This window comes from Dermacentor albipictus, chromosome 10 (genome assembly GCF_038994185.2).
Source record: "Dermacentor albipictus isolate Rhodes 1998 colony chromosome 10, USDA_Dalb.pri_finalv2, whole genome shotgun sequence".
In the NCBI taxonomy this organism is placed as follows: Eukaryota; Metazoa; Arthropoda; class Arachnida; order Ixodida; family Ixodidae; genus Dermacentor; species Dermacentor albipictus.
The window spans coordinates 31,060,966-31,079,628 of NC_091830.1; the positions used below are offsets into that span (position 1 = coordinate 31,060,966).

General features: G+C 45.6%; 1 protein-coding gene across 1 annotated transcript; it reads right to left on the reverse strand.

Annotated features, from left to right (window-relative positions):
• Window positions 1-347: 347 nt before the first annotated feature.
• On the reverse strand, window positions 348-16,803 carry LOC135912262 (D-beta-hydroxybutyrate dehydrogenase, mitochondrial-like). Its single transcript, XM_065444672.2, has 5 exons — window positions 16,353-16,803; window positions 9,795-10,001; window positions 8,661-8,843; window positions 7,065-7,197; window positions 348-3,165 (listed from the first exon to the last, which is right to left on the reverse strand). The coding sequence occupies exons 1-5, from the start codon at window positions 16,555-16,557 to the stop codon at window positions 2,835-2,837; spliced, it is 1,059 nt and encodes a 352-aa protein (XP_065300744.2). The 5' UTR covers window positions 16,558-16,803; the 3' UTR covers window positions 348-2,834.
• Window positions 16,804-18,663: the final 1,860 nt, after the last annotated feature.

The window sequence follows — 18,663 nt, forward strand, 5'->3', positions numbered from 1 at the left end:
ATGAATATTAGAATGTGTTCTTTCATACTGTCACTTTCAGTTCCACGTGCACAACATATTATATAACTGCCGAAATCCAGGCATTTTTTTTTATTTGGGGCACACCTTCACAAGTTACCACACACCGTCAGAAGATAGCATTGTATGCTCGTCTAGATATTCAGATGTACTTAATTGTTTTTGCTTTTGCAAGCTACATCAGCAGTGAAACCCATGTGCCTCATATAGCTTCATAGCCGAAAGGTGAATTTCCTTGACTCCGCATCGCTGCGAGGCTGAGACTGGCTTCTCATTGAGCTGTCTCCTCGGCAGATTTTATGCATTAAGAAAGCTACACAGACGAAAACGGAACATCAGCGCTTTTATTAATGTTAAAATTAAGATGTCCTTAAGTACCATATCTTGAAATGTCCAAGGAAAGAACAAACCGTCTCAAGGCCTCAGTTTCGCAGCTCATCAAACACGGACGACAGGAATAGACGTTTAATGTGCTCATGTGCTCTAAAACTCTGGTCATGAAATACAACCTGATCCAAGGTTCAAATTTGGTGTGTAAAGATAACAGGTGATTAAAAATCTGGTACCCAAGTTCAAGTTCCTGTGCATCAAATTATGCAGCTGAGGTATGTTCATCCTACAATGTGGTCAAGAGCAATGTGGTCAGTAGAGGCTTTCTCCACCTGAATAAAAATATAAATAACTGCACAGTTTAACCGGCATGGACTACGCTGTCTCGAAACACTTTTATAGTTTGCTGACAATCTGTGCTATGCTTCTCAAAATTCGACACCACATTTAGATAAAACTACAGAAATTGCATTTCAAAATGTGTCATGAACAACTTTGACTCGGTATAATCGCCATGTTGAAAAGTTCCTCATGGCAACCTAAATAGGGGCATTTAATCTCGAGGGAAGCAAAGCGGATGATGAACGCAAACCAATTGGCACGATTATCCAGATTCAGTTCTAGCATGACACGGAATAAATTAGACAGACTTGCACTCCTATTTGAAGATTTCCCATGGTCTCGTGTAATTGAGCCTTGTGCACGTCACAGCTTGCACTATTTGTAGGCCAATTCTTCCCCACTGACTCAAAGCTCCAAGTTTATTATAGTTTGTTGCGTGAGAGCGGGTTGCCGAGTGGCAAACCTAAAGAGTCCCGTTCAAGCGTCGAACATTTGTCTCTCCACAACATCGTGTTCTCGCAGGACCTGTAACTACCACGGAGCAACCTACTGCCACTTACTGTCGCTGGCAAATTTACCTAATGATAAAGCGCTTCGTGCAAGTAGCCCAAGATTTTTTAACGGAATCTTCAAGTAATTTTAAAGCATATTACTATGCCCCAAGAAAATAAACTGATTATGATTTTCGCAACATAATTTTTAAGTAACCGCAGAAAGTTGGAAACATAGCCGTATGGGAGCTATTCAGTGGTTTTAGGAAACAAAAACAGAGAACATGAACCGAGAAACATTGGGCTTCGACCAATTTTACTTGTGAAACTGACCGATTACAAGCTAATGTCAGTGCATAAGGTGTATAAGAGGCTACGGTCAGTCACTATACTCATCACGTGTATGTTGTTCACAGGGTGGTTAACACGGACAGTATTTTTTTTATTTTACAGTGAAATACACCACGTGTATGCACAGCAATCAGCTTTTCTTAATGCATTGCGCATCTTGTATTACCCTACAGATTTCATACTTCCCCCGAAATGACAAAGGTAAATTTTCTCTGTCATACTACGAACATTTCGTCGCTAGTGATAAGCAAGCCGTCTGTCTGATGGTATCATCTTACGCCCTCGGACCTGTAATTTTTCCCAGTAGGATTGGCCAAAGACCTGCGTTCTCCCTCTCCTGTTTACTTTTTCGAGAGTCTTAAAGGCACTGTATATATCTAAAATGAATTACTCCCGCCGCTAGGCACACATTCCAAGCGGCAGTACAATAGCTGATTAGCTATATATTACCTGAAATTCGTTGCTTTCTATTTGCTTATTACTATTTGCTTAGCACACGTCGCATTCAAGAGATTAGAACGTGTCGGTATTGAGGACCTTAGGCACCACCAGTTAGGTGACATTTGTCCCCGTAATGTGCCAACCAAGTACGCTTGCATGCCACATAAGTTCGTCCAAATTGCGCAAAGCTGGCTATCTGGGAAAAAAATAGAACGCCAACGTATTTCATCCCTCAGCTTGGGGTCCAATAAATCCGAAGTTATGCTAGTTACACGGTATGCCTACTAAGTCTATGAGCATTGAACACTAGTTTGCTCCATTTTACCGCTCAACATGTGCCCCAAAGTAGTAATCCTGAAGTTGATTCAATTTACTTTGTGTAAGTTGACCAAGCGAACATTCCACATAAGTTCGTCCAAATTATCAAATTCAAGTCGTAGAAATTCGGCCAGCAAGGTTTACATGTGCCTGAAAATAATTACACAAGGCGTTTTGTATGTCGCCCTCATGCGGATTTCACGCAAGTTATGTTCAGGCTGCCATGCAGTCTGGCTAACGTAGCGTAACTGTTCCATCTTGGAGAAGGGAATTATCAAATTCAAGTCGTAGAAATTCGGCCAGCAACGTTTACATGTGCCTGAAAATAATTACACAAGGGGTTTTGCATGTCGCCCTCATGGGAATGCTCCTGCCGCTGGCGCGTACATGTCCGTGGCCTTCTAGTTAAGAGCGGTACACCATAGTCATTTCCCCACCACGGTGGGTCACTGGCGTATTTCCATCAATCTGTAAGTCTTGAAGATAAAACCACTTATGACTATTACAACGTGGCACGGTTGGTCTACTGGTCACCGCACTGTTCTACTTCACGAACTGGGCCGCTGCCCGAAACAGCGTGAAAAAGACGTCCAACACTTCGTCGGGGAACAGCTTGACAAAAAGCAGATAGAACTTGTCCGGCAGAGTCATGGACCGATAGCAAGGCCGGGGCCTTGTGTCCATGACCGCGAAAGTCATCTGGTCCACAACTTCCATGGGATTATCGCGCGTCAGTATGTCGAACATGCCGCCCAGAAACTTCGCCCAACCGCCCACGCTGTCCTCCGGAATTAGACTCCGGGCCTCCTCGGACAGGAGCTTCAGGTCCGCCTCGACGTACTTCGGGCAGGCGATGTTCTCGAGCATGTTTGTCCTGTGACAAGGCACAAGAACACGTGCATATCGTTATATAAATTCTAGTACAAGGTGACGCCAATACTGAATAAGCGTATCGATGTTACACACTGTGTGTGTGGTGCGTGTGTGCGTGTGTGTGTGTATGTGTGTGTGTATGTGTGTGCGTGTGTGTGTGCGTGCGTGCGTGCGTGCGTGTGTGTGTGTGTGTGCCAGCATCCATGCACGCAAAAGTCCAAATGGAACGCAATGTGCAGCACGAGCGAGAACACACAGAAAGATAGAAGCACAAATGCGAACAGGCACAAGGGCTTTGACATGCGAGGGTGCATTACTTTACAAAGGGAAGAACGGCTTTGTGACTTTGTAAACTCATAATTTTCAACAAACTACTGTGTCATAAATAATTAAGAAACCATTATTAAAACTGACCGACGACAGGATAAAAGCACAGTACCTCTAGCACAGAAGCCCGATATTTCAACCATTACGAAACGGACGCGTGTACAGACTAGAGCCATAGAACGCTCTTATGAATTTATCTCGGGCAAGGCACCACGTTGAGAGGCACGGTGCGTTTCGATTCGGCCAGCTCGACAGGTTGAACTGCTGCAATTGGTAGTGGTTTTGTGCATTCGCAGAGTCTTCTGCACTTAGAAAAGTATAGATTCCTATGAAAGGTAAAACAGTGAAAGCAGATAAAGCATAATAACCATAATCGCAAAAATGTCTGAAGCCACAAGCTCGAAGATCAGACAGACGCGTGTATTCTCAGCATTCCCGTGGTGGCTGAACGATGACAGCGCCAGAGTTTCCTCTAGTAATTATTGCAGGACATTATATGCCCTACACTACTTTGGCCTGCCTATGTGGCCTGGATAAGATGGCCCCGTAAAGAAATGAAGATCTAGCTGCTGTACTTATATATACAAACTTAATTTGACAAGAAAAAATTTTAAGGAGGGATGGACGGAGTCCCCCAGTCCAGTGCCCCACTGGCCTCTGCCGCCTGCCTGACCTGGCTAATTAAGGACTTTTGTGCTGCCAAGTCGGAACAGGCTAGCTGTGCTTCCCACTGCTCCATTGCGTTATTGCCATTTGGCCTATGAGGGCACTTCGTCCACTCCAAGGTTGCATGTATTAGGGTGGGCATGCCACTGCATTAAGGGCAGTTGTCCCTATAGCGGGTGGGATACATGACGTTTAGCATTTTCAGATGGGGCAATAGGTCTGTATTTTGCGCCAATCGGTGGCCTCTTCCCTGCTAAGCTGTTGGTGAGGCGGCGGGCATTTCCCGCGGACTCTGCGCTGATGACCAAGTATATATTTGGCGTTTAAATTGACCGGATCCCTCTAGCTTCTGTAAGAAATCGAACCCATGGTGGGAGCGCGGTAAGCCAGTATCTATACTCGGCACCACGCCAGCATTCTTTTTTGCTATTATTGCGGGTCACCAACCAGCAAACGTCAACCAAATTATGGCCACGTCAACAGTTTCACGCCAACATTTAAGAATGCCCGTAGAATACAGGTGCCAGTAAAGCGAAAGAACGCCATCGCTGTCGTGCTGTCACGATACAGACGCACGTGCGCAGCTTCTCCGTGGAGGGATAGAAGGTCACCGGAGATCCGCCATGCGTTTATCCGCAAAAGCGACAAAGCCAAACGGGCGTGCCATCAAGCTCCGTGCAGTCAGCTGTGATGGAAGTTGAACAAAGTATTTGTGCGGTGAGAATGGGGCGCTCTCGCGTGATACTGACAATAATAGTAGATAGGTTCTGCGGCAAGTTTTAGCCGTATCATATGTCACGGGCTCATATGCCTCAATTTCTCACGCGTAAATTGACATTTTACGACTAAATGCGAAACCATCATGGGTTCGGTAATCAATGCGCAATTACTGCAGAGTTTTCATTCGCATTTCTCATTCTCATTCGCTGGGCAGGTCATGTAATGTGCAGATTAGATAACCGTTGGACCATTAAGATGGCAGAATGGGTGCCAAGAGAAGGGAAACGCAGTAGAGGACGGCAGAAGACTAGGTGGTGCGACGAAATTAGGAAATTTTCGGGTGCAATTTGGAATTTGTTGGCGCAGAACAGGGGTAATTGGAGATCGCAGGGAGAGGCCTTCGTCCTGCAGTGGATATATAATAGGCTGATTATGACGATGATGATGAAGATGATGATGACGATGATGATTCTCATTTGCCACAAACTATTAGATAATACACTACGAATCTCTGAAACGATCATTCGATTGCTTTCAGTCGTCGATAAACCGGAGAGATATTCTGACCGCGTTACTCCTCTGCAGCAAACCATCGCTCGTAGCATCTTCGTTTCGAAACAGCTGAACAAAAAATTTGCGGGCCCAATACCAAGGCAAACAGATAGCATATCGCAACACGTCTGTTCATAACGCGGAGTAAGTTGTTCAGGAAAGCCAACTCTATGTCAACAATGGGTTTGGTCGGTTCCCTTAACGATGCAGCGAACCCCCTCGAACTCAGCGCCTGCCGAATGTCGTCAGGCCCTCTAAATCAGCCCTGTAAATAGAGCTTCGCCCTAGTGCGTATCCCTTCTTTTCCTTCAGAGTGCTAGCACCAATAAGCGGAGCACGGGGCGTCGTGATTTCATAATAAACAGTCAGAGCTTGACAAGCTGCTATTACGCGGCCGAAGAGGGGTGCACTGCAGAGTACAAGCCGGCGACAAGAAAATAACCAAGTTGCATGTCAGTCTGATTGCAAAAAGGCTCTTTGCATTGCTTAATAAGTGTTGCAGACTTAAATCGTTTGCTTTCAGTTTATACTGATTTGTCTCGAGCGGCTCTCATGCTACGCAGTTGTCGCGCAACGTTTTGTTATTTGTCATGGCTTCAGTCTTGAGCTAGCCCAGGTTGGTTTTCCTGCGAGTTGTTGAACTCGAAGGTGATTTTTCGCCGCACATTTAATGGTTTTAGATTGTTAAGCTCTTTCGATGGGGGATTAGCGAAGTCAATAACCGTTTCACTCTCGGATGACCGTGCGGTTATGCTAAACAAACATTTTCTCGGCGGGTCACCTATGATCCAAAGGTTGTTCAATGAGTGGAGCAAGAGTGTTCCTAAGAACTGCTCCTATGTTCCTAACAACCTTACTGCCAGGCGGAATGCAGATGATGGTAAAGTTTCCGATCATAGCACTTTTGTAGCCCCGTTTTCTTTTTTTTTAATGCTGCTCCCTGCCACGTTAGTAACTTGTACTTTTATTCAAATATTATTCCATCATATGCATGCACAAAATCTAGCAAGAACCTAGGCGTACTTGATGCTTCGTTTGTAATTTATAGCTGAACAGCGCGGGCTTCACGCGACTAGTTTGCGAGGTTCTGAAAAGGAGCCAGATTGCGCCGCAAACGCATTTAAATTCACTTAGCAGTTGTCGAGCGAGAACATTTCGCATGGGTGATCGTTGCAAGCAAACGTTAACACGTGAGTGCCTGCAACATGAACTGAAGCAGACGAAAAAGGTTTGTGCACACTGATATGACGCAAACGGCGCACAGCGCATACGTTAGTAGCGGCAGCTGAAGCAGACGACCGACACGGCGAACGCAGCGACTACGGTTGGCCACAGCGAAGCAAACGCACCAAATGTTGGCACGGAAAAATGCCGAGTGTCGCCATCTGTAAAACAAGTGGCAAAGCTGCTCCCGCGCCGCATCGAAAAGGGAGCGCTGTCGCCAAATAAGTGGGTTCTCCTGTTTACCTCACTTCGTGATACCTACATTCATGCGATACATATTGTAACCATCAGGTTGTATGCACCGCTAAAATGCACTTCTGCTATCACAGTGCACGAAAATGAACTAACGCTCCGCTATATTGTATGTGCCCTCAACAAACGAGTGAACGAGCGTTCTAATCACAGACTCACCTGTACGCTGTCGGTTCTACGGCTGCAACGTCCACGCCATCGTCTTCACATTCCCTACGGAGGCCGTCCACTAGTGACAGCATGGCGTGCTTGCTCATACAATACACAGTCATCCCTGGTATGGTTGCTCGACCTGCGGTGTGACAACAAAACCACGAGCAAAGTCAGGCGAGCGTGAAACTAGGGCCATCGTGCACAGCACCGAATGTCTAAGTAGATTTACATACACAGTTGGGTCATGACATATTCCACGCGGTTAACTGAGGGATTTGAAAAGGTCTGCAGGTTCCTCAGGCTGCATTAGGAGCAGCTTTTATGTGCAATCCTTTTATGTGCATTCGATTCAGTTCGACGTAGCAAACAAATCATAGTTTGATTCGGTTACCAGAGTGTGGCGCTAGTGTCTATGGGAACTGCAAGCAGAGCAGTTCAGCCAGCACGGCAATGGTGAATAATACATGTATTTGCCTAAACTTTGTCTTTCTTGCTTTAAATGGCTTCGTGACTTTGTAAAGGGATCATTTTTAAGCAGGTACTGCGTTATAAGTAATGAAATTAGCATAATTAGACTTGTCCGAGGGCTAGACTCAAACGCAGGACCTCTAGAACGAAATCCCCATATTGAAACCGTTGTGCCACGGACGCATGGACAAGTGTAACCACTGCAATTAGCAGCGATTATGCGTGCTTGCGGAGTTTTATTAGTATAAAAAATAAAGTGCTTTAGTATAAAGTATAAAGTGCTTTGAAATTTAGGCCAACATAAAGCCTAATGAACAAAGCCACAAGAATGTCTGAAGCCCCAAGCACGCATATATGACATATCCGTTATTTGCATGGTGGCAGAACAATCGCAGCGCCATAGTTCCTTCTAGTAATGGTAAGAAATTCTAAAAAAAACCAAATTCATTCATTCTATGAAATTTATGATGCTGGAAACCTTTGCCGTCGACTTTTCCTCAGCATTTGATGGCTAATAAGGAACCAGAAATGACACAAGAAAATGAGAAAACGAATAAGGACACACACAGTGGTGAATAACTGGTAGCGATGCGCTTCGATTGATTGTCAATGTTGACGGTGCTACAAGGCGCTCGGTAAAGTGTGGGATAAGTGCAGAGCCGTATAGCAACAAGCAATTGAAGAAAACAATACAATATACGAAAATAATCACTCTGACATCTAGGGAGACGTTGACACCCTTGAAATTGAAGACATGACTGCTGACCAAAAGCACAAGCCCTGCATACTTGAAGATATATATAAGCGAGCGTATCAAGAAGCAGGTGATCAAAGAAACGAGAACCCAAATGCAGTGAACAGCAAAAAAAAAACGATCAAGGGAGTACTTGTTACTGAAGTTTCTGATAACCTTAGCTTTTCAGAAACTGATTCCTGGGAACTGCGAACCTGTAGTATGCAGACTACTATACGTAGCATATCTACCGCATAAACTACTATAACTATACTTCTTTAGTTGCTTTTACTTGCTACCTTTGAACCTATGTTATGAATTTCTGTATTTTATCTCCTTAGATCTGTAACATATCTGTAGTATGAAATAAGAACATAACATATTGACTCTGCTTCACTTACAAAGACCACTGGTGACGAAGACTAGACGACCTTTTGACTTCTTCAGCAAAGGCAGGAACGCCTTGGCTACTCTCACATGCCCGAAGACGTTGACCTCGAACACTTGTTTGATCCTCTCCATAGAATTCCATTCGACGGGCCCAACAGCAGGTATTCCAGCGTTGGCAAGCACTGCCCAAAGCACTGCAAGTGAGCGGAGCAAATAGATAAGCAAACCAACAAAACAGCAGACCAACCTCACGCAGTAAATAAGCAAGTTTTCTGTCTGTCTTTTTTTTTCACTACTCCTGCCATTTTTTTACACCTTTTCTCTCAGCCACTCACCGGGTGGCGTTGGTAGCGGGTGCGTAGGGATGAAAAACATGTGTAGCATACGTGATTAACTCAAGCAGACTAGGTCACTATTTGGCACCGCGCAGTTTCAAAGGAGATACCAAAAAATCGTCATCATCTGGGGGAAAAGTGGTTTAGAAAGAGGCTTGAGCACACAAAACCGACAGAGTTCACAGCGCTATTTTTTCGTCACTTCTGCTAACTCTAAGAATAAATTTGTGCAACCGGGAACACGCCGATAAATTGTCCTTTGGTCATCGCATCGTTTCAGTGGAGCATAACACATAGAGTGACATATGGCAACCCCAGTTCTTTAGTCTCTACAATTCCACTACTAAATGCATGCTGTATGCCAGGATCCTTCGTTATCTGCGATGTTAATTTCCATCACGCGCTTGTGACGCAGCTAGGACTTTGATCCACTTGAAAAAATTGCATATATATGCAGTCTATGTAAGTCTATTCATTCTCAGTGGTCTTGTCTTCCAATTGGTGAGAGCATTGCCGAAGGTTAAGGGTACTCAACGGGGAAATTCTTTACAGCTAAAATCGGGTAGCCAAGTGCTTGTGGACCTTATTTCTGGCAAGTGGTCCACAGTGGGTGAACAAAGAATGCCGCTAGAGCCAACATTTCTACAAGAAGCCTCGTCTTCCTCGGGACAAGAGCTGCTGCCCTAAGGAAGAAAAGTTTTCTCGCCGAACGGTTGTCTACAGCGGCATCGGTAACAGTTGGCAAATAACTACAATGACACTGATAACTATTGACTGATAAGCGACGACCACTTCGCCAAACTACCTCACCGTTTGATCCAAGTTCTGTCCTAACCGCCTCCAGGGCCTTCTCCACCTGTTCGTCCTTGGTGATGTCCAGCTGAAGAACGCGAACGTTTGCCCTTTTGGCGAGATCTTGGGCGCCATCACTGGCGGCATTCAGGCAGCCGGCGAACACGGTGAAGCCGACGTCGGCAAAGCGTTTGGCTGCATGGTGGCCGAAGCCTGTGTCGCAGCCTGAAACAGAGATTCGTTCATTCAGTCATTCAGTAATCGAGCGGATTAGCTAGCCGATGATTGATTCGTCAATAATTTATTCGCTTATTCATTTACCTAATTTGTTATCGGTAAGCTCACTCATTCGTTCAAATGTTGAGTTATCTATATTATTTACGTTTCTGTGTATGGTACCTGTTAAATCGACTACGCGCGTTTCGCAGTTCTTATAACTCCTTTCATTTTTGTAACCAGACAACAACGCAATATTATGAACTTTCTGCATACCCTCTTATTTGATCTGCAAATAAATCACAGAGGAGCGTTACATTTAGTCTTCGTCATACCAACAAAGCTTTTAATTTACTCTCTACACATTTGCCAGCTCATATTTATGTCGGTGGAAGGTATTTAAGTAAATCTGAGTTCCTCGGTTCCATTCACACTTCCTGCGCTGTATAATAATACGCCAGGATGTAGAGAACCGTTACAGCGCAATATTCGTTAGCTTACGTTTCTTCACTATCCCCTACGTCCATTTCGTTATGCTAGTTCTCTCAGAATACCTGCTTTAATTCTGTATTCTTTCTTGGACAATCCTTATTTTACTCAAGATTCAACCTCTGCTAACTTGTCAGCGGAATCCGGTGAACACCGATCCAGAATTTTCTCCATAACATCGGGAGGTCGAACAGGCGGATGCCAGACCGCTTCAATGACAGCTAGTTTCACTGTTTCACCTTGTGTCTAGCCACGCCGGCTTTCTTCGAGTCAGGCCAGCTTAACTTTACATCTGGATTGCTTACCCTAACCAGGCTGCTCGTGCATTCACAGCACAGAGAGTCCTTCGCATAACCCTGTGTTCGCACTCTGACTTTCAATTTGTGATTTGCGATGCCGAGATAACCTGTTTCTGGGCGCTCACATTGACTCGCAAAGGTCTTATCAAGGTCCTTTATCTGACGGTAATCCGAATACCTTAGACTGAGGTCCTCGATTGCTTGTGCCAAACGCTGGCCTACGATATCTGGAGGCGCATCGACGCACGAAATCCTGTGGAAAGTTCACCGCCATGACTTGATCATTTATAACAAGCTGCGCTTACGGCCTTCTGAATACCGTACCTTTCACTACAGCCTGTCGAGATTACTTACGCTGACAAGGGCAAAATAAGTTGCTTACTTTGTCTCTTTTCTTTTTCTTTTTTGTTTACTCTCTAGCAGGTGCTGGCTACAAGACTATTACTTATATTTCTGGTTCGGAAATTGCGTAAGATGATCCATGTTTTCTTATTGCTTTCAATATTCCTCAACGCCTCCGCTCAGCAGAGTTATCCTCTATTTCATTTTTAAACGTTAGTTTTAATAGCAATGATTAATTAGTTCCTTTAGGTAAGAACACCTCCGTGCTACAAGGGTGTTTCTGTATTAAATAGTAGAGCCAAGGCTTTCGCTAAACCTTACTTGGGTATAGTGATCACGGCCTACTGAGCAATTTAAAAAACCTAAACCGGATGTACAACTTTAATCCGTAACACGAATGTTCCTCAGGCAATCTCCCAGCTCCAACTCAAACCGTGAAAACTACTGTATAAGTCACACACTTGCTTTCTTTTTGTTAGTTCAAGCACTTCATCAGCAAAACGCTGTGTAGGTGTAAAGAGAGTTCTGGCAACATTTCTTTTTTCGCGAAGTCACTGCTTGTCTCATATTTAATTTCCGCTCTTCGGAGTTCACATGCTCAACGACGCTGCAAGTTTCCTCCGTTTGAACACAAACGGAGTAAGAGAACCTCTTTAGAGTGTGATTATGCAACATAGGAGAGTACATAAGGAAAACTGTCGTACTCTTGCATGAATCCTCTTGATTGGATTAGGAAAATGACGGTAAAGATAGGACAAGCCGTTACTCGTGCAAACGTGACTGCCACTACTCCCTTGGGGTGTTGCGTCTGTGAAGCCGTGCATTCACTGTTTAATTTTTCTCTGCTACGCTTAACTTTTCCAATTTCACACTCGTGAAAGGTAAAAATTGTCGTCCGCCCCACTGTAGCAAGAAGCTACAGAGAAAACACATGCTGGTTTAGCAAAAAAAAGAAATCTTCGCCACTGAAGAAAGATTTGTACTGAATTTTTTTCTTGAACTACGAAGCTTCATGTGGAAAAAACACCACATTGATCTTTTTTAGCTTCCTGCAACAGTAGGGTGGATGGAAATTTTTCCTTTTCTTTAACTTTCCTCAACCTTCCAGGCTTCCACTGAGCTGGCTTGCCACAGTAACGCTTGGCCTGTAAGAATGGCAGTGGCTGGAACCTGTTAAGTGCTTTTTTAGCACAGCGCGAGATGGAAAGACAGCAGCTTTCTTCAAGTGAGTATAAGTACGGCTCCGATATGGCCTGATATTACTTTCTCGAAGCGGTAACCGTATCGCCAAACTAAACTCTCGTAGATCTCGACGCAACTCGTTCTTGCAAGGGCAAGGCGTGAGGTTGCTTGGAATGAAGTAAAGACAGAAGAAAAAAAAACCGTCAAAGGCAGCACCTTCGTATACAATGGCTCAACACTGCATACCGTTCAACAATATATATATATATATATATATATATATATATATATATATATATATATATATATATATATATATATATAAAGAGAGAGAGGGGGGGATGACGTGGCCGTACACTCCTGCCCATTTCACCCCCGGGCCGATTTTACCGTAACACAACACTGCAAGCCGTAGTGTGTATGATGCGGTACGCGGTCCCAAGCGGCATGATCGTCGTCGTCCCCTAAGGCTGGCCGCACTCGGGGCCGACGACCAAAGCTCCTTGGCGAAGTTGCCGGCGAAAGGGGGGCGCCGAACGGCAAGGTTCCCTCTTAAAACGCGCGCGCTCGCCGGTCTTCCGCTGATGTTATCGCGTCCGCGCCGCCGGCGCCGCGGTGACAGCGGATGGACGCGATAACGCATTACAATTTTCCCGCCCAGTAAAAAGGCGAAGCGAGTGATCTACGCGCCGCTTTGCTAGCTCCTTTCGCTCTCAAGCTCAGATGGTGGCATACAGCGGTGGCTTGCTTACGTAAGGGGAAGGCTTGACATCACTAAAAGAATACTAACTCCGATAATCGATTTCAGATTTCGAGCAAATATTGAGCTTTTCCCTTTGCAGAAGCGTCCGTGAAGTTACTGTCTCTATAGTATATTATTGATCGATTGACTGACTGATTGATGTATTCGTTTATTCATTCATTCATTGATGCTAATAAAAGCAGCTACTGGCTAGCGATTATGCGAAGCGCCATAAAATTTTCCAGAGATCGCCCAAGGTTTGGCATGCCACTGTTTGCGCAATGTGCCCACACTGTAACGCGGCCACGGAAACCGGAACGTTGACGCTGAACCGTGCGGTGCCATAGCATTCTATCAGATCCTTATACCACAAACTAGAAGACGTTTGCAATAATCTGTGAGAACTTTGGGTGTCTCCGCTTCTCTCTCTCTCTCCCTCCCCCTCTCTTCCGCTTTAAAGCCATTTCTTTATGAATTTGAAAGGAGGCGCCATCTCGTGGTTGGCCATACTATGGGAATCAATTTCGTAGTGTGTGTCGCCACCAAAGCGGGGCGCCACTGTCGCTGTCGTAGTGGAGTGGAGACTGGTTGCGTAACTTGAGGTAACAATGAAGGCTTGTTGGGGGAAAGTGCTGCCCTCTCACCAGCCTCAGCAGAGCTTGGACGGTGCCCATAGAATCCTTTCCCCTCTAATTTGCTTGCGTGTGCTACATGTCTTCCGGTGTTACGGGCGCATTTTCTGTGGATATCCGCATGGAAGAGGGAGGTTCGTAAAACAGAGCCTTTATCTTTCCAGCGCCCGGGATCCAGACTGACAGGTTGCTCAGCCTTTGCCAGCGTTGGCGTGATAACGTAGTGCGATGTGACATAGCATATTTGCCCGCGATTGAAAGGGCTATTTTTGGGAGTATTACACCTCACACTAGAGCGTTTTATGCCGCTATGTAGAGGGGTCAAAACATCCAAGTCATACCCGAGTACAAAATGACAAGACGGAGAAAGAGAAGGAACCTGCAGGAGCTAAAAACAAACGCACGGGAAATTTCAGGCCAACGCCAACAAATGGACAATTAAGACTCAGTGGCATTGCGCAGAGGCTTCACGTAAACGGACTTTCATCTTTTCATTCTTTTTGGTTGCGCCGTCAGAGTTTTAGGACTGGCGATCACAATGACGATAAATTCCACGACGGTAAAATGCGAGCTCTTAAGCAACACGAAAACGGCATTTTATGCTCTATGAATCCAACTGAATTCTAACTAAGGTTATTTTCCGCAAAACTTCCTGGAAGAGCTTACACGCAAAAAATTCGGAATCACTTGCATGACAAAACTCATAATGCGCTACAGTCAAAGAAAGTAAAAGATTTAAATATTATCTTTTGTTTATGTTTGCTGTCAGTGCAAAGGTCTACTTACTGTTAGCTCTATATTCCATCGAAGACCTAGGTAATTCAAGTACATAAACGATGGATTAAATATTTTAAACAAAGATATGCGAGGGCCGCTGTAGTCGGAGACTCCAGACTAAGTGGCTGCCCGGTGTGCGGAACTACGCCCAAAGAAAGGACAATGTATGACGAGAGTGGTAAGGTAAGGTGCGGCATATTGGGCGAAACAATAGGACATCCAAAAAGCAAGACGTGATGCGCCAGACGTTTGAGATGAATTGCTGACAGTTTATGAGTCTTGGTAATGCACATTCTTTGAAGCCTTTTGACGTCACCTCGCGGCATTCCAAACAATCCTCACGAAGTGCTTTTCGTCACCTGTTATGTCAAAATCATCATCATCAGCAGCAGCAGCAGCCTAGTTACGCCCACTGCAGGGCAAAGGCCTCTCCCATACTTTTCCAACTACCCCGGTCATGTACCAATTGTGGCCATGTTGTCCCTACAAACGTCTTAATGTCCTCCGCCCACCTAACTTACTGCCGCCCCCTGCTACGCTTCCCTTCCCTTGGAATCAAGTCCGTAACCCTTAGTGACCATCGGTTATCTTCCCTCCTCATTACATGTCCGGCCCATGCCCATTTCTTTTTCTTGATTTCAACTAACATGTCGTTTACCCGCGTTTGTTGCCTCACCCAATCTGCTCTTTTCTTATCCCTTAACGTTACACCCATCATTCTTCTTTCCATAGCTCGTTGCGTCGTCCTCAATTTCAGCAGAACCCTTTTCGTAAGCCTCCAGGTTTCTGCCCCATATGTCAGTAGTGGTAACACACAGCTGTTATACACTTTCCTTTTGAGGGATAGTGGCAACCTGCTGTTCATGATTTGAGAATGTCTGCCAAACGCACCCCAACCCATTCTTATTCTTCTGGTTATTTCAGTCTCATGATCCGGATCCGTGGTCACTACCTGCCCTAAGTAGATGTATTCCCTTACTTCACTTCCATGTATTCACTTCCAGTGCTTCGCTACCTATCGTAAACTGCTGTACTCTTCCGAGGTTGTTAAACAATACTTTAGTTTTCTGCAGATTAATTTTCAGACCCACCCTTCTGCTTTGCCTCTCCAAGTCAGTGAGCATGCATTGCAATTGGTCTCCTGAGTTACTAAGCAAGGCAATATCATCAGCGAATCGCAAGTTGCTAAGGTATTCTCCATCAACTTTTATCCCCAATTCTTCCCACTCGAGGCCTCTGAATACCTCCTGTAAACATGCTGTGAATAGCATTGGAGATATCGTATCTCCCTGTCTGACGCCTTTAATTACAGGGATTTTGTTGCTTTCTTTGTGGAGGACGACGGTGGCTGTGGAGCCGCTATAGATATCTTCCAGTATTTTTACATATGGCTCATCTACACCCTGATTCCGTAATGCCTCCATGACTGCTGAGGTTTCGACTGAATCAAATGCTTTCTCGTAATCAATGAAAGCTATATATAAGGGTTGGTTATATTCTGCACATTTCTCTATCACTTGATTGATAGTGTGAATATGGTCTATTGTTGAGTAGCCTTTACGGAATCCTGCCTGGTCCTTTGGTTGACAGAAGTCTAAGGTGTTCCTGATTCTATTTGCGATTACCTTAAAATGGTATACATCAAATTAGCATCAACTTTCTCGGAACAAAACGGCAACGAATACGAATAAACCGCTTCCGTACAGTCTTGCAAGAATGTCGCTTTATTTCCAATACGAATATTACGTAAGAGCTTACGAGTTAATCTTGAAGATTGTTTGTAAGCAACGCTCATTACACTGTACAGCAGGTTTCGCGAGGCTACAAAAGAATCTCAGTGCACTACACGACAAGAACAACGACAACAAGAAAAAAGCTGATGCCAAGAGCCGCTCACCCGTCACCAACACCGCCTTGCCTGCCGTGTCGACGGATCTCCTCAGCGTCTTGTTCCAGAGGAAGCATGCCAGCCAGTAGCTGGCCACGAGCGTCAGTATCCACGAGCCGAGGAAAACGGCCGCATCGTTCAGCAGAGGCACTCGCGCGCACAGCAGGTACACGGGGAGTATCAGCGTAGCGGTCACGATAAGCGCGGACTGCATGCCTTCGAGCCTGGTCCTCGTCGCTTCCCAAGCACCACGAGTACGCTCACTCTCACCGGTGTTCCGAAGTCGCAAGTGGCATCGACTCCTTGGCACCCCGGCGAACTGCTCCTTCACGCCGGCGAGAAAGTCCTTCGTCGGGGCAACTTCGGCAGTTTTTGTCCATAGGAAACGTCAAGGTCGCCATTGCGAGGGTAGCAACCCCGAGCGAAGGTTCGCGAACATGCGAGTAAGAAAGCAAGTTCACAGTTAGCGAATGCGCGTCGAACGGCGAGCGAAAACTTAAGGGGGGCGGGGAGGAAAGGGGGGTGCAGGGAGCGACCTTGGCCCTTCGACTACGCATACGCGTAACGATTCGGCGTGAGCGAACGCCGGCAGCCAGACGGAGTGGAAGAGAACTGGCGTAACAGTGTATGGGTGAGAGGGTCTGTTGATCTATCGTGATGATATTGGTGTTGAAAAACACGAACGGTTAATCCGGTTTTCTTGCAGGAGGGGGTGGAGGGCGGGGTTTGAAAGAACTATAGATTGCAATTGGCTCTGGTCCCATCGTCTTCGTCACGTTATCCCCCTGTAAGGACGAAAGAGGGCGTAATAATTTAGACAGTGACGACAGCAACAAAAGAACGAAGGAAGTGCTGACAGCTCTTTTGTGCAAGTGTAAAAGGTTGTCACGTGTTTGACTACGTTTTCTTAGTGTTCTTAGCCTCTCCTACGTCCCCAGAGTATGGTCACGCTAACCAACAGAGCAAGTCAGATATCTGGAAGTGCAAGCGCTCACGAAAATAGGGATTTAAGCAGGAGAAAAAGACTTGCGAATACTTCATTGTTTTCAGAGTAAAGATATTGTCTCACATCATAAGCAATGGCGCTGAGAAGCACATTCGGAAGGTTCGTTGAACAAGTCCGACAACGTCTATGAACAGCCACGGAATGCGTCTGGAAAACTGTACCTCCCTATGCTAGAAAATAAAATACATCATTGTAGTAAGTCTAGCAGGGGCACTGCCATAAATTTTGATTATGCCCAGAACATTCGCACCTTTACTGGACAGCCGCAGCACTAACACCACGCAGCATTATAAAAGTGTCTCCACAAAAGCAAAGGAAATACCAATCATTTGATTATTTATCGGCTTACTGAAACATAGCTCAATCTCTTTGAGTACCCCTCAAGCAATACGAAAGCAAGCACTGAAATCGCCTTCAAGAGTTTGTAGTGGCTAAGCAGACGGGCCTCGCATAAAAGCAGTCGGTGAAATGAAATGTCCCGCGGGAAAACTACTTGGTTTAAGATGTCAGGTTTGAATCCACACATCGCGAGTAATCGTTTCTTGAAAACAAATTCGGCGTGCTCTGTCATAGTGCTCACGACTGTACGTTGCAGCAACACAGCGAGCGGCTGGGGACGTGCACTTAGATTTGGGTGCGCCATAAAGGTCACCAGGCTGCCCTAATTATTCCGGACTCCTCCGCTACGGCGCGCCTCCTCATAATCAGATCGCGGTTTCGGCACGTAAGAACCCCAGAATTAAACGTGATGCTCTGAGCAGCAGTAGCAGCAGCAGCAGCAGCAGCAGCAGCAGCAGCAGCAGCAGCAAAAGCCACCCCAAACACGTAATCGAATAGATAAATGAAAGTGAACATCGATGCTCCGCTGCGATGTCCTTCCACTTCGGGGATTGCTGATTACGCTTCCTTTCCTGTCTTATTTGTGACTCAGGCCAAGGTTTGCTTCTCTCCTTGATGCAGTGTCGATATGCGTTTCGGGGTTGCCTTGAAGTTCGAAATGACAATGATCCCAAACTCAAGTGGGGAAAGCTGCTTCGGTGTTAACGGGGTAGCATACAAAGGAATCGCAGGCGAGTTGTGTGTGCTGGTCCCCTGAGCAGCATCGCACACATGCGTAGACGGTAGTTATAGTTGGATTCATATTGCGCGGGACGGAACTTGTCCATGTCTCGTCTACGTCCACGTTTCACCTTCCCTCTGTACACTCGTGATACGCGGCGAAATCCCAAAGGGTAGAAGGAAAAAGTGGAGTCTTGCCGTACGCTATGGTTGAGGCGTGAACGTGTGCCGAGGCATTTTTCAATCGGCTTCGAG